The sequence below is a fragment of the Salvelinus fontinalis genome, chromosome 36 (assembly GCF_029448725.1).
Source record: "Salvelinus fontinalis isolate EN_2023a chromosome 36, ASM2944872v1, whole genome shotgun sequence".
In the NCBI taxonomy this organism is placed as follows: Eukaryota; Metazoa; Chordata; class Actinopteri; order Salmoniformes; family Salmonidae; genus Salvelinus; species Salvelinus fontinalis.
Window position 1 is genome coordinate 17,596,212 of NC_074700.1, and position 27,599 is coordinate 17,623,810.

At 45.2% G+C, this 27,599-nt stretch overlaps 1 protein-coding gene across 1 annotated transcript in view; it reads left to right on the forward strand.

Annotated features, from left to right (window-relative positions):
• Positions 1–27,599, forward strand: part of LOC129835334 (neuroligin-2-like) — a 207,691-nt gene that overhangs the window by 115,258 nt on the left and 64,834 nt on the right. The window contains exon 2 of the mRNA XM_055900928.1: positions 7,479–8,423. Coding sequence (XP_055756903.1) covers positions 7,925–8,423 — 499 coding nt within the window. The 5' untranslated portion in view covers positions 7,479–7,924. The remainder of the gene's footprint in view (positions 1–7,478; positions 8,424–27,599) is intronic.

Here is a 27,599-nt window from a genome sequence, read left to right on the forward strand (position 1 = left end):
TCCATTTGAAAGACCCATTTGCAACCAAGCTTTAACTTCTTGACTGATGTCTTTAGATGTTGCTTCAATATATCCACATAATTTTTTTTCCTCATGATGCCATCTATTTTGTGAAGTACGCTCCCTTCTGCAGCAAAGTACCCCCACAACATGATGCTGCACCCCCCTGCTTCACGGTTGGGATGGTGTTCTTCGGCTTGCAAGCCTCCCCCTTTTTCCTTCAAACATTATGATGGTCACTATGGCCAAACAGTTCTATTTTTGTTTCATCAGACCAGAGGACATTTCTCCAAAAAGTACAATCTTTGTCCCCATGTGCAGTTGCAGACCGTAGTCTGGCTTTTTTATGGCGGTTTTGGAGCAGTGGCTTCTTCCTTGCTGAGCGGCCTTTCATGTTATGTCGATATAGGACTAGTTTTACTGTGGATATAGACACTTTTGTATCGGTTTCCTCCAGCATCTTCACAAGGTCCTTTGCTGTTGTTCTGGGATTGATTTGCACTTTTCGCACCAAAGTACGTTCATCTCTAGGAGACAGAACGCGTCTCCTTCCTGAGCAGTATGATGGCTGCGTGGTCCCATGGTGTTTATACCTGCGTGCTATTGTTTGTACAGATGAACGTGGTACCTTCAGGCGTTTGGAAATTGCTCCAAAGGATGAACTAGACTTGCGGAGGTCTACATTTTTTTTCTGAGGTCTTGGCTGATTTCTTTTGATTTTCCCATGATGTCAAGCAAAGAGACACTGAGTTTGAAGGTAGGCCTTGAAATACATCCACAGGTACACCTCCAATTGACTCAAATGATGTCAATTAGCCTATCAGAAGCTTCTAAAGCCATGACATCATTTTCTGGAATTTTCCAAGCTGGTTAAAGGCACAGTCAACTTAGTGTATGTAAACTTCTGACCCAATGGAATTGTATTACAATTCTAAGTGAAATAATCTGTCTTTAAACAATTGTTGGAAAAATGAAAAAAATAAAATAAATTGTCATGCACAAAGTAGATGTCCTAATTGACTTGCCAAAACTATAGTTTGTTAACAAGAAATTTGTGGAGTGGTTGAAAAACCAGTTTTAATGACTCCACCCTAAGTTTATGTAAACTTACGACTTCAACTGTATCTGTTATCTACCTGTGGACCTCTGTGTTATATCTGTTGTATCAGATATATCCAGTGTATGTGCGTCTGTCTGTCTGTCTGTCTGTCTGTCTGTCTGTCTGTCTGTCTGTCTGTCTGTCTGTCTGTCTGTCTGTCTGTCTGTCTGTCTGTCTGTCTGTCTGTCTGTCTGTCCGTCCGTCCGTCCGTCCGTCTGTCCCGTCCCGTCCCGTCCCGTCCCGTCCCGTCCCGTCCCGTCCCGTCCCGTCCCGTCTGTATCAGCTGTATGGGCGTGTATGTGTAGACAGATAAGACATAACAAGCAGAGTGATGTGGCCCTTGTCTCTTGTCTCTCAGTCTCTTTCCCCATAAGGCTCTGGTCAAAAGTAGTTCACTAGGGAATAGGGTGCCATTTGGAACACAGCCCCTCTCTGTCTGTCAGACAGTGATTCATCTAAACAGTAGCTGGCTAATGAGTGTCCAGTCCCCTCCATGCTCCTTAGAGCTAGACCCAGAGCCACTGACCGTCGGCAGAAACCATGCTCTCACACAAGCTCAAACCCTGTAAATATTTTCTTTTAACTCTTGCCGTCGTATTGTTTCCAATTTTGTGCTCTGTTGGTCCGAAACCTCTGAGTCACCCTCCCTGAAGTGAAGTGTTGAAGTGTGTGTGTAGCTGTCTACAATTCTCCCACCAACCCTCATTCTCTTCTCATGAATCACTTCTGTTCTCTCTCTCGCGCTCGCACTCTCTCTCTCTTTCTCTATTTCTGTCTCTCGCTCTCTTTCTCTCTTCCTTTTCCCTCTTTCCTGTCCTTTCTAACTCTAGTAGAATTGGCATCCTATCAGACCATTCTTGCTGAGAGTCTTTTACCAGTTCAGTGAATGGGGATTTGGGGAGAATCACCAGTGAATTAACATTACAGTAACACACACACACACACACACACACACACACACACACACACACACACACACACACACACACACACACACACACATACACACACACACACACACACACACACACACTGCAAGATCAGATAATAGATAGTAACTGGCTGGTGAGTAGTTAGGTAGTAGCCATCCAAGCACTATTGACATTGTTGTGTGTAAGCAGCAGAGAAAACATGTATCTAAAGATGATGAGAGAGAGAATGGTGAGAGATTAGAGAGAGAAAGAGAGAATGGTGAGAGATTAGAGAGAAAGAGAGAGCAATAAAGAGAATGATGAGAGAATAGAAAGAAAGCGAGAGAGACAATCGTGAGAGAATAGAGAGAGAGAATGGAGAGATAAAGAAAAAGGTGAGCAAAAGAGAGAATGGTGAGAGAGAAAGAGAGAGAATGAAAGAGAAAGGTGAGAGTTTGCAAGCAAATCATCAGGTCTGAACGAGAGATATGGCAGTATCTGATTGCTGTCTCTTCAGGCTCTCCTTTCCTCTCCTCTCTCTCTCTCTCTCTCTCTCCATCGTTGACTTTCCTACTGAACTCTAGGTCAACTCATCCCTCTCTTCCTCCCTGGTGGACAGACAGAGAGATAGAGGAGCGATGATGGGGGGATGATACCATAAAATAAAATAAATAAAGAAAGGAGACAGTTCTAGTGACAGTGGTGTGAACTACTGCTGACCTGCCCGTTGGCATGGCCAACCTCTGTCTTGAGCTGTCTGCCTGCTGTCACCATGGTGACCGACCAGCCGCCCCGCCTCAAAGAATGCCGAGCAGTCGTCCTGTCACAGGAGGGGTCAGACTGGGTCGCCCACTCTGCTCTCTCTTCTCTTGTCACCCGCAGAGACTAAAGGGGCAATCTGCTCCCTCAATCACTGTCTTCCACCGTCACTGTGTCAAGGCTTCAGATTGACCTCCCCAACACTTAGACCAAACACATACACAGTGTCAGGTAGCTACACCGTCTCCACACTGTCAACTGGGATTTTGTCATCATTTTTTGTAATTAAAACGAGCTCAGCTGATTTAGAACTGAAAACTCTGAGCCTTTGGAAGTCGTGATGAGATGGACGGAGAGATGAAAGAGTGGAGGGCTGGAGGAATGAAGGGATAAAGGGATAAAACACAGTGTCCATCAAAGTAATTCTTCAAGTATACCATGGGGGGGGGGCAGAGACTGAGTGACAGAAAGAAATGCTTTTATTTTCACACTGGCGGCTTGCCAACACCACGTCAGTGTTGTGCCCCCCTGTTCCCCTGTTCCCCTGTTCTCCGTAGGACAAGAGAAAATACTATTCTGATGTTGTGTTCCCCCTGTTCTCCGTAGGACAGGAGAAAATACTATTCTGATGTTGTGTTCCCTCATATGAATCATGTATGTGTGTGTGCGTGCGAGCGAGTGTATTCAAGTGGGAACTACCTAACAAAAAAGTGGCCCGCTGGCGTGACATCTCTGATGTTGGAATACTGCCGTCCCTGGCTCTTTCCCCCTGCTGCTCCTCGGCAACCCCCCCGGCAATGCTAGCTTGGCCAATTAGGCTCCGTAATTGAAACAATTATCCAATTAGAAGCCTCTCAGATGGGCCCTGACACCTGGCTGTCCCTCAGGCAGCCTAACATCTGCCAGTACCCCGATGTCCACCCTGGATCGTCCTCTAACCAAGCCCCAGGACGGAGTGTTGATCTGGGCCAGATGCGTCCTCCACCCTGGAGGTCACCTTGACCATTATTACGCTGATCAGTTTAGCAGGGTTACAAAGTCCTTAGGTAGTTACGATTTGCCTTGAGATCAGTTCCATATTAACACCCTCTCTTTGCTATATACCTTCCTGATCTAAGATGAGACTTCCTCTCTTGGCCTCTTTTATGTGTTTTTGAGCATGAAAGTTGAATGTGTTGTGGCCTGGTGTGTTATTGGGATATTGGGTGCGTGGGGAAGGTTTCTCTGGTGTCTCCTCTCTCTGAGGTTGAATTAGGAGAAGAGAAACCACACAGAGACTATAGGCCCCCCTCCCCACACACACACCCACACACAGGAATGTTTAAACACACACACGGATGTGAACAGGCGCACACACACACACACACACACACACATACTGATTCACACACACACATACACTGGAAAATGTGTATACACACACACATACAGTATAAGAATGGAGGCACACACACAAACTGGAACGTGTGTACTCAAAAGCACGCATGCATGCACACTCTAGGGGCTAAAAGATTTGGATAAAGACGGGGAGAGAAAATAATAGGAACGCGTAAAGAAGAATAGAGGGAGAAAAGAGAGAGAGAGGACACACAAGGGAGCAATAGAAACAGACAGAAACATAACAGGATGGAATGTACAATAAAGTGGGGACAAGGAATATAACAGTCAAGACACGGTGAACATTTTCATTGTATTCCAATTCCACACCCCACAGTCACGCTAGCTTTACAGGCACATCATATCCGCAATGCTTTTCTACCCCAAACTGCATGAACTGAGCTAAAATACATTAGAATTTCCTTGAACCAAAGAAAGAGTATTTTCTTCACAAAACCGACTCCTTATTATTTGCATCAACCTATCTGTGTTTAAATTCATCGCCCCATCAGAACTCTGCTTCCAAATTAACTCACCGTCTCCTCTCCCTCAATTCCAAATACAAATAGCTTTATTGGCAAAAAGCAAACCCAGACAGCTGAAGCAATAATACAGTTAATGAGGACATTAAATGGAACAATTATGGGATGGTGATAACCCAATAACAAGGGACAAACTGGAGGGACTAAGGCTGTGTTCCAAATGCCATCCTAATCCCTGCATAGTGCAGTACTTCTGACCAGAACCCTATGGGCCCTGTTCAAAAGGAGTGCACTATATAGGGAATAGGGTGCCATTTGGTACGCCACCTAGGAGTACAGCTTGACAGTAACATTAATGATGGGAGAGAGAGAGTGAGAGAGAGGAGAGAGAGAGGAGAGAGAGAGGAGAGAGAGGAGAGGGAGAGAGAGAGAGAGAGAGAGAGGAGAGAGGAGAGAGAGGAGAGGAGAGAGAGAGAGAGAGAGAGGAGAGAGAGAGAGAGAGAGGAGAGAGAGGAGAGAGAGAGAGAGAGAGAGAGAGAGAGAGAGAGAGAGAGAGAGAGAGAGAGAGAGAGAGAGAGAGAGAGAGAGAGAGAGAGAGAGAGAGAGAGAGGCAATGCTATGCTACTGGAATATAAGAGACAAATCTCTCTCTCGCCTCTCTCAATTCAATTTAAGGGGCTTTATTGGCATGGGAAACATACAGTACCAGTCAAAAGTTTGGACACACCGACTCATTCAAGGGTTTTTCTTTATTTTTTATTATTTTCTACATTGTAGAATAATAGTGAAGACATGAAAACTATGAAATAATACACATGGAATCATCTAGTTATCAAAAAAGTGTTAAACAAATCCAAATACAGTATATGTTATATTTTAGATTCTTCAAAGTAGCCACCCTTTGCCTTGATGTCAGCTTTGCACACTCTTGGCATTCTCTCAACCAGCTACATGAAGTAGTCACCTGGAATGCATTTCAATTAACAGGTATGCCTTTTATGTATTTTGTTCCTTCCTAATGCTTTTGAGCCAATCAGTTGTATTGTGACAAGGTTCCAAAATAAGTTCCAAAAGAATAACGACGTTTCAAACGTCATATTATGTCACAGTGTTGTAGCGATGTACAAATAGTTCAAGTACAAAAGGGAAAATAAATTAACATACATATGGGTTGTATTTACAATGGTGTTTGTTCTCCACTGGTTGCTGCTGTGATTGCACACTGTAGTATTTCACCCAATAGGTATGGGACTTTATCAAAATTGGATTTGTTTTCAAATTCTTTGTGGGTCTGTGTAATCTGAGGGAAATATGTATCTCTAATATGGTCATACATTTGGCAGGAGGTCAGGAAGTGCAGATCTGTTTCCACCTCATTTTGTGGGCAGTGTGCACATAGCCTGTCTTCTCTTGAGAGCCAGGTGTGCCTTCGGCAGCCTTTCTCAATAGCAAGGCTATGCGCACTGAGTCTGTACATAATCAAAGCTTTCCTTAATTTTGTGTCAGTCACAGTGGTCAGGTATTCTGCCAATGTGTACTCTCTGTTTAGGGCCAAATAGCATTCTACTTTGCAGTTTTTTTGTACAATCTTTCCAATGTGTCAAGTAATTATCTTTTTGTTTTCTTGTGATTTGGTTGGGTCCAATTGTGTTGCTGTCCTTGGGCTCTGTGGGGGCTGTTTGTGTTTGTGAACAGAGCACCTGGACCAGCTTACCTAGGGGGCTCTTCTCCAGGTTAATCTCTCTGTAGGTGATGGCTTTGTTATGGAAGGTTTGGGAATCGCTTTCTTTTAGGTGGTTGTAGAATTTAATTGTAGAATCCAGTGGTTTCTGGCAGTCTTTAATAGATGATTCTAAGATTTGTATTTGATCATGTAAATGTTTTTGTTGTTTGTTCTTTATTCTAGTGCCAAAAAGATTGGAGAAATGGTTTATCCATACATCTCCGTTTTGGATAGTCCCTTTCTCTCTCTCTCTCTCTCTCCCTCTCTCTCTCTCCCTCTCTCTCTCTCTCCCTCTCTCTCCCTCTCTCAATTTCTCTCTCTCTCTCTCACTCAGTATGTGTGTGCAGATTGGTGCATTCCCATATGTGTATATACTTATTGATGTGTGTGTGTGCGTTTGTGTTTGCATGCCGCAGCTGGGATCCAAAGCATCCGGAAGCTTCTCTAAGCTGCTTATAAACAGCCACTGTTGACCATTGACCCTTACGGTCAGTGAAAGACCGGTCTAATCCAGTATCCTGTGTGTGTGTGTGTGTGTGTGTGTGTGTGTGTGTGTGTGTGTGTGTGTGTGTGTGTGTGTTTGTGTCTGTGTTTCTGTGTTTGGGCCCCTGTGTGTGTGAGTGTCCAAGCGTGCATCCTTCTGAGTGTGTGCGAGTGTTTGTCAGCTTTGCCACAGCTGCCCAATAGGAAATTAATATCTATAACTATTGGGGCATCAATAGCGTCTCCATGGTGATCACAGCCCATAATAAGGACTAAGGATGGATCAGCGACGATCCTAGAGGGCTTGGATGAGCAATGTGATTATGTCTATACTTTAGTGAGTTATCTTTGGAACGCTGATGGTGATGAATCCCTACATAGATGTATTGGAGCCGTCACAATGTGTAGGGGTTGTTTTTATGGGTGAAATAAGTCAGGGACGATATTGATATTGATATAGATTTTCATTCCCAGTACACTAAATGACTTACAGGTCATTTGCTAGAAATTCACAGATAGCAATACAGACATGAATGATGGGCTGTACTGATTGGTAGGCCATCTGTGATATCAAAAGTAATCCTTAATCTGTGATTTTCTCCTTTTCCCTCTCTCCCACCTTCTCTGCCCCCTCTCTTCTGCAGGGTTCGTTTGTGACGGCGACAGTTGACCAGGAACTGTGACCGCAGCCATCGACCGTGATGAGGACCGTACAGGAGGATGGAACGTAACAGAGTTCTGACCATGGAACCGTTCTCGACCGCGACCGTAGAACACCAACACTGACCACAACCACACCTTCTAAAGACCGCCCGGTCTCCCCCTAACCCCCAACCTCTCCAGCCCCCCTGTATTACACCACTCCTCCTCCACCCATCCTCCTGTCCTCACTCCCTCGCTCCAGACCACCCTTTCTGAGGGTCCACTTTTTCTTTCATAAACACTCTCAACTACCCCTTCTCTCTTATTCTCTTTCTATCCCATTTCTCTCCAATATTCTATATCTTCATGAACATTGAGTCCTCTTTGGAACCCTAACATAGACGGACGATAATCGTTGAGTTGGAGGTGGAGTCTATAGCTATCAGTCATGTATCTTTTCCCTCTATCCCTGTGTAAGCCAAATGGGCGGGGTCTCAGCTTTAGTCCCCGCCCCCGCTGCAACATGGCCGACACCTGCCTAGTCTGGCTGTTGGGCTTGGCTCTCCACCTCTCTCTGACCTCCTGCCAGAAGATAGACCCCACCAACAAGCTGCCCACAGTGACCACCAACTACGGCAAGCTGCGCGGGCTCAAAAAGGACCTGAACAACGAGATCTTGGGGCCGGTGGAGCAGTACCTGGGCGTGCCCTACGCCACCGCGCCCATCGGAGACCGGCGCTTTCAGCCGCCCGAGGCACCGGGCTCTTGGCAGGAGATCCGCAACGCCACAGCATTCGCCCCGGTATGCCCGCAGAACGTGCACGGCGTGCTGCCAGAGATCATGCTGCCGGTGTGGTTCACAGACAACCTGGATGTGGCGGCCAGCTACATCCAGAACCAGAGCGAGGACTGCCTCTACCTCAACGTCTACGTGCCCACCGAGGACGGTGAGTGTCGGGTAGGGGTGGTCCTTCTCACCCATAGGGGGCGCCACTCATGTCTATCTATACACCTACATGGGGGTAGGAGGGTGAGGATGGGAAGGGGAGATGGAAGGTGGAGTGGGATCTGTCATTAGATCATATCTAATGATCTTTTTTTAGTCCTTTTTAGTCCAGGGTGAGACATAAGGCTACAGCAATCCTTTTTTTTTACCCCAAAACATATCTAAACCCCCTGAAACTTCACTCTCCTTGCCCAAATCATTTCCAAATGTTTTTCCTGAATCTTTCTTTGGTTCAGTAGGTCTGGGGCATGCAGATGAAGTTTGAGGAGCGGTTACATTATAAAACCTGTTCTACTTGTCTAAATAATTTTCAGACAATTTTAAGGTCTTCTCCCGTTTTCTTTTTAGTGGTGCCACTGAGCTATGTCTGAGTCTGGGTTGAACAAGGTAAGGGGAGAGGGAAGGAGGAAAAGCAGGGGCGGACTACGACCAGTAATCAACCCTCACATTTCGAACACACTGCTCCATTTTTTTCCCTCAAGGCCCCCACACTAGCCAATTTTTTCCATTGAGGTCCCCATTTTTAGCCAGATAATTATCATTTTCTGTGAAAAACCCATGTTAGACAGGCCCACTTGGCTAAGAATGGACTAGCCCATCTGGCATTTGCCCAAAATGCCAGATGGCCAGTCCGTCACTGAGGAAAAGTACGTTTTATTCTACTGATTCCAACCCTCGTGGCCTTGCCTCAAAATTATTTTCTGACAGTTGTGTCAATCTTTGATGGTCTGGGGTGCAGGAAGGGAAGGAGAGGAGGACAGAGTTTCTTTCAACACAACTGTCATCTGTCACCAGAAATACTGTATCTAAAACCTCCCTAGAAACTTCTCTTCTTCCTCCAAATAATTTCCCCATTTTTTGGGGCAAGGGAATTAAATCTTTTCATTTTTCATACTTTTCTCCTATGAACAGACAAACTCAGAAACGTTTACATTTCGATCAGCTTGTAGGAAATAAACAACATGTCCAAATGTATGTGGACACCTGCTCTTTGAACATCTCAAAATCATAGGCATTAATATGAAGTTGATCCCCCCCTTTGCTGCTATAACAGCCTCCACTATTCTGGGAAGGCTTTCCACTAGATGTTGGAACATTTCTGCGGGGACAGCCACAAGAGCATTAGTGAGGTCGGGCACTGATGTTGGGCGATTAGGCCTGGCTCGCAATTGTCGTTCCAATTCATCCCAAAGGTGTTCGATGGGGTTGAGGTCAGGGCTCTGTTAAGGTCAGTCAAGTTCTTTCACACCGATCTCCACAAACCATTTCTGTATGAACCTCGCTTTGTGCACGGGGGCATTGTTATGCTGAAACAGGAAAGGGCCTTCCCCAAACTGTTGCCACAAAGTTGGAAGCACAGAATCGTCTAGAATGTCGTTGTATGCTGTAGCATTAAGATTTCCCTTCATTGGAACTAAGGAGCCTAGCCCAAATCATGAAAAACAGCCCCAGACCATTATTCCTCCTCCACCAAACTTTACAGTTGGCACTATGCATTTGGGCAGGTAGCATTCTCCTGGTATCCGCCAAACCCAGAATAATCCGTTGGATTTGGGACAGCAGGTAGCCTAGTGATTAGAGCGTTGGGCCAGTGACGAAAGGTTGGTAGATCGAATCCCTGAGCTGACAAGGTAAAAATCTGTCGTTCTGCCCCTGAACAAGGCAGTTAACCCACTGTTCCTAGGCCGTCATTTTAAATAAGAATTTGTTCTTAACTGACTTGCTTAGTTAAATAAAGGTTACGTAAATCATTTTTTTTTTAAATGGCACCTGGTGAAGTGCGATTCATCACTCCAGAGAACGCATTTCCACTGTTCCAGAGTCCAATGGCGGTGAGCTTTGCACCTCTACACTTGACGCTTGGCATTGTGCATGGCGATCTTAGGCTTGTGTGTGGCTGCTCGGCCAGGGGAACCCATTTGATGAAGCTCCCGACGAACAGTTATTGGGCTGACGTTGCTTCCAGACACAGTTTGGAACCCGGTAGTGAGTATTGCAACCGAGGACAGGCTATTTTTACGCACTTCAGCACTCAGCGGTCCTGTTCTGTGAGCTTGTGTGGCCTACCACTTTGCGGCTGAGCCATTGTTGCTCCTAGACGTTTCCACATCACAATATCAGCACTTATGTTTGACCGTGCGGCTCTAGCAGGGCAGGAATTTGACGAACTGACTTGTTGGAAAGGTGGCATCCTATGATGGTGCCACATTAAAAGTCACTGAGCTCTTAATTAAGGTCATTCTACTGCCAATGTTTGTCTATGGAGATTGCATGGCTGTGTTGGGTTTATTGCAAAGATATGAGGACCTGATCCTTTTCTATGCTTCACCATCACCCACAGGGTGTGTTTGGTCTGTCAACTTGTTGTCTTTTTCAATATCACAGACTGACCTCCAAACTGCCTAGATCTAGCTTTTTAGATACTCACTCTCAACTGTTACTAACACTATGTACTATCTAGACTTTTATGAGAGGTTTTTAAGCGTGCTTTTTTCTAAAGTTTGTGTGTGTGTCCTGAGAAACACTACAAGAAGACAGTGCTCTCTGCTCTGAAATAACACCAAATAGCACTTTAACAGTACAGCCCAGCTCCACTGGGGGTTCCACGGTGATCTGCCGTGTGTGTGTGTGTGTGTGTGTGTGTGTGTGTGTGTGTGTGTGTGTATGTGTGTGTGTGTGTGTGTGTGTGTGTGTGTGTGTGTGTGTGTGTGTGTGTGTGTGTGTGTGTGTGTGTGTGTGTGTGTATTTCCCATCCAATGTGTCAAAGGTGTTGATCTGGGTCTCACCATCCCACCATCTCTCCAGATAGCATCAGTCTTTCCCCCCTGACACCTCTCAGTGAGATAGGGCTCACCACTTCCCCCTTCAAACTCTCAACACCTAGGTTTAGTCCCAAAAGGCACCCTGTTCCCTGTGTATTGTTTAAACAGAGTCTGGTCTAAAGTAGTGCACTATATAGGGAATAGGGTGCCATTTGGGACACAGTCATACACCACCTATCTCTAAATCAGATCAACCTTCTGTCAGTCTCTGTCTTTTCACAGTCTCTTCTTCTGCTCATTTACATGGGGATTTTCACCTTAAACACACACACAACTCTGAGGCTGCATTCAAAATGGCATCCTATTCCATACTACTACTTTTAACCAGGGTTATAACATCCTATTCCATACTACTACTTTTAACCAGGGTTATAACATCCTATTCCATACTACTACTTTTAACCAGGGTTATAACATCCTATTCCATACTACTACTTTTAACCAGGGTTATAGCATCCTATTCCATAATACTACTTTTAACCAGGGTTATGACATCCTATTCCATACTACTACTTTTAACCAGGGTTATAACATCCTATTCCATACTACTACTTTTAACCAGGGTTATAGCATCCTATTCCATACTACTACTTTTAACCAGGGTTATAACATCCTATTCCATACTACTACTTTTAACCAGGGTTATAACATCCTATTCCATACTACTACTTTTAACCAGGGTTATAACATCCTATTCCATACTACTACTTTTAACCAGGGTTATAACATCCTATTCCATACTACTACTTTTAACCAGGGTTATAACATCCTATTCCATACTACTACTTTTAACCAGGGTTATAGCATCCTATTCCATAATACTACTTTTAACCAGGGTTATGACATCCTATTCCATACTACTACTTTTAACCAGGGTTATAACATCCTATTCCATACTACTACTTTTAACCAGGGTTATAGCATCCTATTCCATACTACTACTTTTAACCAGGGTTATAACATCCTATTCCATACTACTACTTTTAACCAGGGTTATAACATCCTATTCCATACTACTACTTTTAACCAGGGTTATAACATCCTATTCCATACTACTACTTTTAACCAGGGTTATAACATCCTATTTCATACTACTACTTTTAACCAGGGTTATAACATCCTATTCCATACTACTACTTTTAACCAGGGTTATGGCATCCTATTCTGTTTATGGTGCACTAGGGAAGGGGGTACCTAGTCAGTTGAACAACTGAATGAATTCAACTGAATGTGTCTTCCGCATTTAACCCAACCCTCTGAATCGACGTCATCAGCACCCGGTGGCAGCTGTTGTTAGGAGTTAACTGCCTTGCTCAAGGGCAGAAAGTAAGATTTTCCCCTAGGGAATATGACACGCTCACCCAGTGTGTTTGACCTTCAACCTCACAGTTTGTTGTATGTTGTGAAGCAACAACATGATTGCTGTGTGTAATAGTTATATGGACATTCTGCAGTGACATTGACTACCATCAGCACTACACTATGTTCCTATGGGGACCAGGGGATAGGCTATCTAGTATGTATATGTCTCTCTCGGTGTGTGCGTGCTCGCGTGTGTGTGTGTGTGTGTGTGAGGTGAGTCTATATACCCCCTAGACAGAGACTGATGAGCAGGCATTGATCAGCTGCCCAGCGTCTCTCTCCTCTCCCTGAGCTGGCTGTGGGTGTGAAGGATGAGTTCAGGGGAGACACACTTACACACACACACCTATAAATACACATTCATGCACGCGCTCTGTCCCCCCCCCCTCACACACACCAACCCCCCCTCCCCACACACACGCACACCAACCCCCCCCACACACACACACACCAACCCCCCCCTCCCCACACACACGCACACCAACCCCCCCCCTCACACACACCAAACCCCCCACACACACCAACCCCCCCCCCCCCACACACACACACCAAACCCGCCCCATGCACTGACCCCCCCTCACGCACCCCCCCCCCCCCCCCCCTACACATACACACAAGTTAGCCAAACAGTTTTTTTTATAGCCACATTTTCTCTTCAATTCTTTTCTTTGGTGTATTTAAAGGAGCAGTCCTGCTGTTATCACAATGCTTTTCTGAGAGCCACTGAGGAGGAGGAGGTGTGTCAGGCTTAGAGACCCTGGGGGAGCCTGGACACCCGTGGCAGTTGTCCTAACGCTACTACAGTATAGGGGGGAGGGGCCGTGGTTTCATTTAGGTCTTCCAGTTGATCCATTGACGGCATCGCTAGCAAGCACAGACGAGGCTTGGGATTGAGTGGCGGCCAACACTCATTCCCCTAACAATCATCCCCTAACACTCATCCCCTAACACCCATTCCCCTAACACCCATTCCCCTAACACCCATTCCCCTAACACCCATTCCCCTAACACCCATTCCCCTAACACCCATTCCCCTAACACCCATTCCCCTAACACCCATTCCCCTAACACCCATTCCCCTAACACTCATCTCCCTTAACACTCATCCCTTAACACTCATCCCTTAACACTCATCCCTTAACACTCATCCCCATTGGGAGGATTAAAACAAGATCAGGAGCAACTTTTTCCCCTCCCACTCTCCAGTCATCCAGATACCCATCTATACACATAATATGTGATATACAGCACCATCCATACACATAATATGTGATATACAGCACCATCCATACACATACTATGTGATAAACAGTACCATCCATACACATAATATGTGATATACAGCACCATCCATACACATACTATGTGATAAACAGTACCATCCATACACATAATATGTGATATACAGTACCATCCATACACATAATATGTGATAAACAGTACCATCCATACACATAATATGTGATATACAGCACCATCCATACACATAATATGTGATATACAGTACCATCCATACACATAATATGTGATATACAGCACCATCCATACACATAATATGTGATATACAGCACCATCCATACACATAATATGTGATATACAGCACCATCCATACACATAATATGTGATAAACAGTACCATCCATACACATAATATGTGATATACAGTACCATCCATACACATACTATGTGATATACAGTGCCCATCTTTACACATCATATGTGATATACAGTACCATCCATACACATAATATGTGATATACAGTGCAATCCATACACATAATATGTGATATACAGTACAATCCATACACATACTATGTGATATACTGTACCCATTGAAACCCCCATCTAGTACCGGGTCGGACCCCCTTTTGCCTCCAGAACGGACAGAATTCTTTAGGGCATTCTACAAGGTGTCAGAAACGTGCCACAGCGATGTTGGTTCATGCTGATGTGATGGCATCACGCAGTTGCTGCAAATTGGACGGCGGTAGATTGGTGCTGTGAACAGCCCGTTCCATCTCATCCCAAAGAGGCTCTATTGGGTTGAGGTCTGGGGACTGACCAGGCCACTCAACTAAACTGAACTCGCTGTCATGTTCTAGGTGATGCTTTTTCACTCCTCAACTGTCCAGTGTTGGTGACCACGTGCCCACGGGAGCCGCTTCTTCTTGTTTTTAGCTGATAGGAGTGGAACCCAGTGTGGTCGTCTGCTGCAGTAACCCATCCGTGATGAGGATTGACGACTTGTGCGTTCCGAGATGCCGCTCTGCACACCACTGTTGTACTGCGTCATTATTTGTCTGTTTGTGGCCTACCTGTTAGCTTGCACGATTATTGTCATTCTCCTTTGACCTCTCTCATTACTGAGCTGTTTTCACCCACAGGATTGCCCGCTGACTGGATGTTTTCTGTTTGCTGCACCATTCTCTGTAAACCCTAGACACAGTCGTGTGTGAAAATCCCAGGAGGCCAGCCGTGTCTGAGATACTTGAATCGGCACCAGGCTCAAAGTCGCTTAGGTCACTAATTTCTCCCATTCCAACGTTCAATCAAACAGTAACTGAATGCCTCAATACCTGTCTGCCTGCTTTATATAGCGAGCCACGGCCATGTGACTCACTGTCTGTAGGAGATAACCATTTTCTTTAACGGGGTGGTGTACCTAATAAACTGGTCAGTGAGTGTATTTTCCTGTCACATTCTTCTAGGTGATATTACGATGTTCAATCAATACTAACGCAATGAGCACTAGGCAGCAAAGCTACATCTATATTCAGACACGCTGTACACTGGTAGATGACGATAATAATAAATAAATAAACAAATATACTAGAACGTAAATAAGTATTGCTCCTCCCGACGTGTGCCTGCCTGTCTGCCTTTTTGTCTGCCTGCATTTCTGCCTGTCCGCCTGCTTGCCTGCCTGTCTGCCTGCATTTCTGCCTGTCCGCCTGCTTGCCTGTCTGTCTGCCTGCATTTCTGCCTGTCCGCCTGCTTGCCTGCCTGTCTGCCTGCATTTCTGCCTGTCCGCCTGCTTGCCTGCCTGTCTGCCTGCATTTCTGCCTGTCCGCCTGCTTGCCTGTCTGCTTGCATGTCTGCTTGCCTGTCTCCCTATCTGTCTCCCTGTCTGTCTGTCTGTCTGTCTGTCTGTCTGTCTGTCTGTCCGTCCATCTGCCTGTCTGCTTGCCTCTCTGTCTGTCTGTCCATCCGTCCGCTTGCCTGCCTGCCTGTCTGTCTGTCTGTCTGTCTGTCTGTCTGTCTGTCTGTCTGTCTGCCTGCCTGCCTGCCTGCCTGTTTGCCTGTCTGCTTGCCTCTCTGTCTGTCTGTCCGTCCGTCCGCTTGCCTGGCTGTCTGCCTGCCTGTCTTTCTGCCTGTCTGCTTGCCTCTGTCTGTCTGTCTGTCCGTCCGCTTGCCTGCCTGTCTGCCTGCCTGTTTGGCTGTCTGCCTGTCTGGCTGTCTGTCTGCTTGCCTGCCTGTCTGTCCGTCCGCTTGCCTGCCTGTCTGCCTGTCTGCCTGTCTGGCTGTCTGTCTGTCTGCCTGCCTGCCTGCCTGTCCGTCCGTCCGCTTGCCTGCCTGCCTGCCTGCCTGCCTGTCTGCTTGCCTCTCTGTCTGCCAGTGGAAGATATGCATTGTCTTTGATGCGAGAACAAACCTTGATTATTCCTCAGATGTTTTTCTCCTCCTTATTGTTCTCCTCTCCTCTTTCCGTATCCTCCAGTAGAAGAGGGGGAAAGGGGAAATACAAGTGGAAGTGGATCACAATCTTTCCTAGGGGGAAATGAAAGTAAAGGCCTTGGTGTTGTATGTATAGGGGCCTAGTAATTGGTAGGAGTACCCACTGTACTCACACACACACACACACACACACACACACACACACACACACACACACACACACACACACACACACACACACACACACACACACACACACACACACACACACACACACACACACACACACACACTTCTCCCTTTGAAGTAAAGGGGTTGAGGAAACTGGAGGAGACGAAACAGCAAACTGCAAATCAGAAAGATAGTGAAAGGAGAATATAAAAGGGGGACCACCAAAGTTCAATTAAAGTGCAATAGATCTGTGGGGAATAATATATCTTTTTTGAGAGAGATTGTGGGGATGAAGAGATGGAGGGCGGTAGGTAGGAGCACAAACTACTCTTGCACAACATAAACAGCAGAACGGTCGCCGAACCAAAGCGCTCCCCGCCCCTCCCTCTTTTTGACTCTTCAGAGCCGATCCCATCATTTTCAATAGCAGGAACGCGGTCAAATGAGGCTTTTATTTGGCTTTGGGGGAGGAATTACATCAGCCTGGGTCAATTACCCAGTTATACACACACACACTCTCACACACACTCTCACACACACAATTACCCAGTAAGGACTTTTATTCCGTATTAATGAACACAGACTGGTAACACTCTGATACGTGTGGAAATAAGCAACCAGAGCTATGCTGGAGGGGTGTGTACTTGACTGGGTGGTAAGAGGGGTTGTGTGTGTGTGGTGTGTGTTCAGTGTTAGGGGTGTAAGGGTTTAAGTTGATGTTCATTTCTATATATCCAATGCGAATGAGAGGGGTCTGGGCATTTAAGAGACCCATAAAAGAATAGCCTTGTCTTTTGAGACAGGATGAATAGACTAAATAGATGAGATGAAGGAGAGAGAGTGATAGAAGCAGAGGGAGGGGGGGTACGGTAGCTTAGATGCTTAGATCGATGATGTGAGCTGGTGAGGAAAGCGGAAGATGGGGGTGAAGGGGGAGAGGTAGGTCGTCTTGGCAACCCTCCAGCACTTCCTGCTTTTCCCTGTGAGCACATCCATTTACCTTTGAATGAGGGCTATTTATATCCTCTGAGGCAGAAAGGGAGGGAGGGAGAGGGAAAGAGAGCGTGTGTTTGTGTAAGGGGGGAGTAGTGGGGGGGTTAGTCATATGCTCCTGAATTCCTCCTCTGTCTCGCCACTACGCTGTTGTGGTATTTGCCTGGGTCTTCTATTGTATTGACTTAGCTCCTCACTTACTCTCTCCCTCTCTCTCATTCTGTCTCTTTATTCAACTCTCACGTTATCACTCTCCTTCCTGCATTGTCACCCTTTTTCTTCCACTACTCTTCTTCCTCTATACCCAACCATCTTGCTCTCCTTCAGCCCCTTTCCCTCCTCTCCCCTGCTCTCTCCACTCCTCTCTCCCCTACTCTCTCCACTCCTCTCTCCCCTGCTCTCTCCACTCCTCTCTCCCCTGCTCTCTCCCTGCTCTCTCCACTCCTCTCTCCCCTGCTCTCTCCACTCCTCTCTCCCCTGCTCTCTCCACTCCTCTCTCCCCTACTCTCTCCCCTGCCCTCTCCCCTGCTCTCTCCCCTGCTCTCTCCACTCCTCTCTCCCCTGCTCTCTCCACTCCTCTCTCCCCTACTCTCTCCCCTGCTCTCTCCACTCCTCTCTCTCCACTCCTCTCTCCCCTGCTCTCTCCACTCCTCTCTCCCCTGCTCACTCCACTCCTCTCTCCCCTACTCTCTCCACTCCTCTCTCCCCTACTCTCTCCACTCCTCTCTCCCCTACTCTCTTCCCTCCTCTCTTCCCTACTCCCTTCCCTCCTCTCCTCTCTTTCCATCTTTTTCTACAGTTGAAGTCGGAAGTTTACATACTCCTTAGCCAAATACTTTTAAACTCAGTTTTTCACAATTGCTGACATTTAATCCTAGTAAAAATTCCCTGTCTTAGGTCAGTTTTGGGTAGCCTTCCACAAGCTTCCCACATTAAGTTGGGTGAATTTTGGCCCATTCCTCCTGACAGAGCTGGTGTAACTGAGTCAGGTTTGTAGGCCTCCTTGCTCGCACAAGCTTTTTCAGTTCTGCCCACAAATGTTCTATAGGATTAAAGTCAGGGATTTGTGATGGTCGCTCCAATACCTTGACTTTGTTATCCTTAAGCCATTTTACCACAACTTTGGAAGAATGCTTGGGGTCATTGTCCATTTGGAAGACCCATTTGCAACCAAGCTTTAACTTCCTGACTTGAGATGTTGCTTCAATATATCCACATAATTTTCCAGCCTCATGATGCCATCTATTTTGTGAAGTGCACCAGTCCCTCCTGCAGCAAAGCACCCCCACAACATGATGCTGCCACCCCCGTGCTTCACGGTTGGGATGGTGTTCTTCGGCTTGCAAGCCTCCCACTTTTTCCTCCAAACATAACGATGGTCATTATGGCCAAACGGTTCTATTTTTGTTTCATCAGACTAGAGGACATTTCTCAAAAAAGTACGATCTTCGTCCCCATGTGCAGTTGCAAACTATAGTCTGGCTTTTTTTAATGGCGGTTTTGGAGCAGTGGCTTCTTCCTTCCTGAGTGGCCTTTCAGGTTATGTCGATATAGGACTCGTTTTACTGTGGATATAGATACTTTTGTACCTGTTTCCTCCAGCATCTTCACAAGGTCCTTAGCTCTTGTTCTGGGATTGATTTGCACTTTTCGCACGAAAGTACGTTCATCTCTAGGAGACAGAACTTCCTGAGCGGTATGATGGCTGCGTGGTACCATGGTGTTTATACTTGCATACAATTGTTTGTACAGATTAACGTGGTACCTTCAGGCGTTTGGAAATTGCTCCCAAGGATAAACCAGACTTGTGGAGTTCTACCATTTTTTTCTGAGGTCTTGGCTGATTTCTTTTGATTTTCCCATGGTGTCAAGCAAAGAGGCACTGAGTTTGAAGGTAAACCTTGAAATACATCCACATGTACACCTCCAATTGACTCAAATGATGTCAATTAGCCTATCAGAAGCTTCTAAAGCCACCATTTTATGGAATTTTCCAAGCTGTTTAAAGGCACCGTCAACTTAGTGTATGTAAACTTCTGACCCAATGGAATTGTGATACAGTGAATTATAAGTGAAATAATCTGTCTTTAAACAATTGTTGGAAAAATTACTTGTGTCATGCACAAAGTAGATGTCCTAACCGACTTGCCAAAACTATAGTTTGTTAACAAGAAATTCGTGGAGTGGTTGAAAAACAAGTTTTAATGATTCCAACCTAAGTGCATGTAAACTTCCCACTTCAATTGTTCATGCTGCCCCTTTCATTTGTAGCTAAGGGAGAAACAGCACCACCTTCCAATCTCTAATCTTCAACATACAGTAGGATCTGGTTGAGAAGTGAATATAGAAATGTTTCTTATACCAGACACTGGATTTAGAAGAACGTTAAACCCTGTCAGGGAAAATAGTTTGACGTGTCACCATAAACTCACCATAGTTTTATTTAGTTGAATAGGGTCCCTTAGGGAATCCAGATTTATAATTCTAGATCAGTTACACACTTGTGTGTAAAAGGAAATGCATGCAGATCTATCGTACTATAGATCTATATCAACTGTAAGTAGTTATGGTGATAGAAGAGACTAGATACATACACAGGCTGCATCTCAAATTGCCCTCCATTCCCTACATTTTGCAATACGTTTGATGAGAGCCTTCTGGGCCCTTGTCAAAAGCAGTGCACTAAATAGGGAATAGGGTGCCATTTGGGAAGCAGCCACAATGTTGGTCCTATTCTTGTGATGTATAATAAGCTCCATGTGGGAATCAAGATGTCTTTACTGATTCTAGATCAGTTATCCATCTGTGTGGAGATAGATAGAGAGGGAACAGATCCACCACACTCAAGGTATAGCAGTGTTCAGTGCATCCATTGTTACTTGTTCTTGAATTCACCTTGGGGAACAAGACATTCATATACTATATTTTGGAAGAGGTTTTTTGAAAAGTTTCAGTCAAAAGTTTGGACACCTACTCATTCCAGAGTTTTTCTTTATTTTTACTGTTTTCTACATTGTAGAATAATAGTGAAGACATCAAACCTATGAAATAAAACATATGGAATCATTTAGCAACCAAAAAAGTGTTAAACAAATCAAAATATATTTTATATTTGAGATTCTTCAAAGTAGCCACCCTTTGTCTTGACAGCTTTGCACACTCTTGGCATTCTCTCAACCAGCTTCATGAGGTAGTCACCTGGAATGCATTTCAATTAACAGGTGTGCCTTGTTAAAAGTTAATTTGTGGAATTTCTTTCCTCCTAAATGCATTTGAGCCAATCAGTTGTGTTTTGACAAGGTAGGGGTGGTATACAGAAGATAGCCCTATTTGTCCATATTTTGACAAGAACAGCTCAAATAAGCAAAGAGAAATGACGGTCCATCATTACTTTAAGACATGAAGGTCAATAAATCCCGACAACTTCAAGAACTTTGAAAGTTTCTTCAAGTGCAGTCGCAAACACCATCATGCGCTATGATGAAACTGGCTCTCACGAGGACCGCCACAGGAAAGGAAGACCCAGAGTTACCTCTGCTCCATAGGTTAAGTTCATTAGAGTTACTAGCCTCAGAAATTGCATGCCAAATGAATGCTTCACAGAGTTCAAGTAACAGACATATCTCAACATCAACTGTTCAGAGGAGACTGCGTGAATCAGGCCTTCATGGTTGAATTGCTGTAAAGAAACCACTACTAAAGGACACCAATAATAAGAAGAGACTTGCTTGGGCCAAGAAACAAAAGCAAAGGATGTTAGACTGTCCTTTGGTCTGATGAGTCCAAATTTGAGATTTTTGGTTCCAACCGCCGTGTCTTTGTGAGACGCAGAGTAGTGAACTGATAATCTCCGCATGTGTGGTTTCCACCGTGAAGCATGGAGGAGGAGGTGTGATGGTATGGGGTACTTTGCTGGTGATACTGTCTATGATTTATTTAGAATTCAAGGCACACTTAACCAGCATGGCTACCACAGCATTCTACAGCGATCCGCCATCCCATCTGGTTTGTTCTTAGTGGGAGGATAATTTGTTTTTCAACAGGACAATGACCCAACACACCTCCAGGCTGTGTAAGGGCTATTTGACCAAGAAGGAGAGTGATGGAGTGCTGCATCAGATGACCCGGCCTCCACAATCACCCGACCTAAACCCAATTGAGATGGTTTGGGATGAGTTGGACCGCAGGATGAAGGAAAAGCAGCCAAAAAGTGCTTATCATTTGTGGGAACTCCTTCAAGACTTTTGGAAAAGCATTATAGGTGAAGCTGGTTGAGAGAATGCCAAGAGTGTGCAAAGCTGTCATCAAGGCAAAGGGTGGCTACTTTGAAGAATCTCAAATCTCAAATATATATTTTATTTGTTTAACACTTTTTTGGTTACTACATGATTCCATATGTTATTTCATAGTTTTGATGTCTTCACTATTATTCTACAATGTAGAAAATAGTTCAAATAAAGAACAAAATGAGTAGGTGTGTCCAAACTTTTGACTGGTTTTAGGTCTACACAATGTGTTGTTGATATTTTTATGATTGGTCATTGTATTGACTCAGTCACACAGACTGGACACACACACAGACTTGAACACACACAGACTGGATACACACAGACTGGACACACACAGACTGGATACACACACAGACTGGATACACACACAGACTGGACACACACAGACTGGATACACACACAGACTGGACACACACAGACTGGATACACACACAGACTGGATACACACAGACTGGACACACACAGACTGGACACACACAGACTGGACACACACAGACTGGATACACACACAGACTGGATACACACACAGACTGGATACACACACAGACTGGACACACACAGACTGGACACACACACAGACTGGACACACACACAGACTGGATACACACACAGACTGGATACACACACAGACTGGATACACACACACAGACTGGATACACAGACTGGATACACACACAGACTGGACACACACAGACTGGACACACACAGACTGGACACACACACAGACTGGATACACACACAGACTGGATACACACAGACTGGACACACACACAGACTGGATACACACACAGACTGGATACACACAGACTGGACACACACAGACTGGATACACACACAGACTGGACACACACAGACTGGACACACACAGACTGGACACACACAGACTGGATACACACACAGACTGGATACACACAGACTGGATACACACACAGACTGGATACACACAGACTGGATACACACAGACTGGATACACACAGACTGGACACACACACAGACTGGATACACACACAGACTGGACACACACAGACTGGACACACACAGACTGGATACACACACAGACTGGACACACACAGACTGGATACACACAGACTGGATACACACAGACTGGATACACACACAGACTGGATACACACACAGACTGGATACACACAGACTGGACACACACAGACTGGATACACACAGACTGGTTACACACACAGACTGTATCATACCCCACATATCTCTTTCATCATTCACTGTTTTTCACACTCACCCTCCTGACTTCCCCTTCCATCTCTGTCTCTCTCTTTCTCTGTCTCTGTCTCTCTTTCTCTCTCGCTCTTTCTCCCTCAGTCTGTCTCTCTCTTTCTATCTCTCTTTCTTTCATTCTCTTTCTCTCTCTCTCTCTCTCTCTGTCTCTCTCTCTCTCTTTCTTTCTCTTTCTCCCTCACTCTCTGTCTCTCTCTCTCTCTGTGTCTCTCTCTCTCTCTCTCTTTCTTTTTCTCTCTCTCCCCACTCTCTCCCCCCTCTCTCTTTCTGTCTCTCTATCCCCCTCTCTCTGTCTCTATTGCTCTGTCTCCCTCTGTCTCTCTCTCTCCCCTTCTCTGTCTCTCTCTCTCTCCGCGGCTCAAAGGGCCGTCTTTTCAGAGCTTGCTGTAGCTGAGGTGGCTAGTGGCTGTGAATGCAAATTAGCCCCCTCCCCCCCCCCCCCCCCCCCCCCACACACACACACACACCCACCCACACACACAGAGGCGCCTCTGCCAGAGCACACTGCTCACAGTGCCTCCAAAAGTACTGAATGGAGGGGCAGAAACGGAGAGAATGGGAGAAAAGGTAAAGGGGGAGATAGAAAGCAGAAGGTTATTGAAAGGTAACCCTCCACCGGAGTTTCACCGATGTTTACAAGCTGTTGACATGTAACCTACATGTATGAGAACACAAGTCAATACTAAGTCTCCAAGGCCCTGACCCTCAGGTAATGAAAACATAGACTTACTGTACCCTCTGCTGTTCAGGGAACACAATTAATGACTATAGGATTAATCAATGGAGATGTGGGCTGGCCTGCTGAACTAGCCATACACTGAACACACACACACACACACACACACACACACACACACACACACACACACACACACACACACACACACACACACACACACACACACACACACACACACACACAGGGAAGATACATATCTGTCTGATTTCTACAACACCCCCCCCCCCCCCCCACCCCCCACCCTCCATTTCCAATTTCTTAACTGCCCCAGTGTAGGAGGTGGGTTTTAACACAACACTCTTATTAGGCAGGGACCGGGGATGAGTGATGGATGGAGACAAAAAGAGAGAGAGGTGAAACAAATGTGAGTGAGAGAATGTTGGAAGAGGAAACTTGGCAGTTACATCTTTTTCCAAATTCCTATCCACATTCCCTCGATATTACCTTGATTTTGATCAAATAATGTCCTTCAAGCGTTGCCAAACAACTAAACCTCCCAAAACATATACAAACACGTTCCGAGCGCTTTTCTAAAGGCCGGCTCTGAACGCAGCTCTAATCTATCTGATTAGAAGACATGTTCTGTTCGATTTTAATGGGATTTATGGCATCGTTCCCCAGAGACGGAGGATAAATATTTTTTCCCTCAAAGCGGGGTAGATTACCCAGTAAACCTCCAGATTAGTCCCTTGTCTGCTAGAGGAGCACGGAATCACACGGAATCACACGGAATCATACGGAATCACACGGGATCACACGCAGTCATTGCCAAACATCAAACACACATGGCAGAGACATACAGACACATACAGACACACAGATTTAGCCATGTAGGCACAGACACACATAAACTGTAGACACATGGCATATGCATGCATAGCAGATAGACACAAACACTCTCACACACATACACACTCAGAGAGAGAAAGAGAGCGAGAGAGAGAGAGGGGAGACACATCGTGCCTGTGACTGGTTACATGGGGAGAAAATGTTTTTAACCTTCATGCGTTCTCGATCATCACCGTTCTTTAAATGTTAGTCTATCTGTCTCCCTGTCTGGTTCTGTCTTTCTGCAGTCTCTGCTGTCTAACTGCTGTCCTGTCCTCTCTGCAGTCTCTCTCCATCTAACTCTCTGCTGTCCTGTCCTCTCTGCAGTCTCTCTCTGTCTAACTCTCTGCTGTCCTGTCCTCTCTGCAGTCTCTCTCCATCTAACTGCTGTCCTGTCCTCTCTGCAGTCTCTCAATTCAATTCAATTCAATTCAATTCAAGGGGCTTTATTGGCATGGGAAACATGTGTTAACATTGCCAAAGCAAGTGAGGTAGATAATATACAAAAGTGAAATAAACAATCAAAATTAACAGTAAAACATTACACTTACAGAAGTTTCAAAACAATAAAGACATTACAAATGTCATATTATATATATACAGTGTTGTAACAATGTACAAATGGTTAAAGTACACAAGGGAAAATAAATAAGCATACATATGGGTTGTATTTACAATGGTGTTTGTTCTTCACTGGTTGCCCTTTTCTTGTGGCAACAGGTCACAAATCTTGCTGCTGTGGTGGCACACTGTGTAAGGGCTGTTGTCCTCCTCTTCCTCAGAAGAGGAGAGGAGAGAAGGATCAGTGGACCAATACGCAGCAGTAGGAAAATAAGCCATCTCTTTTATTGAATACGACGGCAAAACGAAAACAAAACACTTACAAAATTACAAAATAAGAAAACGACGTAGACGAAACCTGAACATGAACTTGCATAACTAAACGTAGAACTCACGGACAGGAACAGACTACATCAAACGAACGAACAGCCAAACAGTCCCGTATGGTACAGACATGGACGACACAGGAGACAATCACCCACAAACAAACAGTGAGAAACCCTACCTAAATATGACTCTCAATTAGAGGAAAACGCAAAACACCTGCCTCTAATTAAGAGCCATACCAGGCAACCCAAAACCAACATAGAAACAGAAAACATAGACTGCCCACCCAAAACTCACACCCTGACCATCACACACATACAAAAACAACAGAAAACAGGTCAGGAACGTAACACACTGTGGTATTTCACCCAGTAGATATGGGAGTTTATCAAAATTGGATTTGTTTTCGAATTCTTTGTGGTCTGTGTGATCTGAGGGAAATATGTCTCTCTAATATGGTCATACATTGGGCAGGAGGTTAGGAAGTGCAGCTCAGTTTCCACCTCATTTTGTGGGCAATGAGCACATATCCTGTCTTCTCTTGAGAGCCAGGTCTGCCTACAGCGGCCTCTCAATAGCAAGGCTATGCTCACTGAGTCTGTACATAGTCAAAGCTTTCCTTAAGTTTGGGTCAATCACAGTGGTCAGGTATTCTGCCACTGTGTACTCTCTGTTTAGGGCCAAATAGCATTCTAGTTTGCTCTGTTTTTTTGTTAATTCTTTCCAATGTGTCAAGTAATTATCTTTTTGTTTTCTCATGATTTGGTTGGGTCTAATTGTGCTGTTGTCCTGGGGCTCTGTGGGGTGTGTTTGTGTTTGTGAACAGAGCCCCAGGACCAGCATGCTTAGGGGACTCTTCTCCAGGTTCATCTCTCTGTACGTGATGGCTTTGTTATGGAAGGTTTGGGAATCGCTTCCTTTTAGGTGGTTGTAGAATTTAACGGCTCTTTTCTGGATTTTGATAATTAGTGGGTATCGGCCTAATTCTGCTCTGCATACATTATTTGCCGTTCTACATTGTACACGGAGGATATTTTTGCAGAATTCTGCATGTAGAGTCTCAATTTGGTGTTTGTCCCATTTTGTGAAGTCTTGGTTGGTGAGCGGACCCCAGACCTCACAACCATGAAGGGCGATGGGCTCTATGACTGATTCAAGTATTTTTAGCCAGATCCTAATTGGTATGTTGAAATTTATGTTCCTTTTGATGGCATAGAATGCCCTTCTTGCCTTGTCTCTCAGATCGTTCACAGCTTTGTGGAAGTTACCTGTGGCGCTGATGTTTAGGCCGAGGTATGTATAGTTTTTTGTGTGCTCTAGCGCAACAGTGTCTAGATGGAATTTGTGGTCCTGGCGACTGGACCTTTCTTGGAACACCATTATTTTGGTCTTACTGAGATTTACTGTCAGGGCCCAGGTCTGACAGAATCTGTGTAGAAGATCTAGGTGCTGCTGTAGGCCCTCCTTTTGTTGGTGACAGAAGCACCAGATCATCAGCAAACAGTAGACATTTGACTTCGGATTCTAGTAGGGCGAGGCCGGGTGCTGCAGACTGTTCTAGTGCCCGCACCAATTCGTTGATATATATGTTGAAGAGGGTGGGGCTTAAGCTGCATCCCTGTCTCACCCCACGACCATGTGTGAAGAAATGTGTGTGTTTTTTGCCAATTTTAACCGCACACTTGTTGTTTGTGTACATGGATTGTATAATGTCGTATGTTTTATCCCCAACACCACTTTCCATCAAATTGAAAAGCAGACCCTCATCTCAAATTGAGTCGAAGGCTTTTTTGAAATCAACAAAGCATGAGAAGACTTTGCCTTTGTTTTGGTTTGTTTGATTGTCAATTAGGGTGTGTAGGGTGAATACATAGTCTGTTGTACTGTAATTTGGTAAAAAGCCAATTCGACATTTGCTCTCTCTCTGTCTAACTCTCTCTCTGCAGTCTCTCTCCGTCTAACTGCTGTCCTGCCCTCTCTGCAGTCTCTCTCTGTCTAACTCGCCCTCTCTGCAGTCTCTCTCCATCTAACTGCTGTCCTGCCCTCTCTGCTGTCTCTCTCTGTCTAACTGCTGTCCTGTCCTCTCTGCAGTCTCTCTCCATC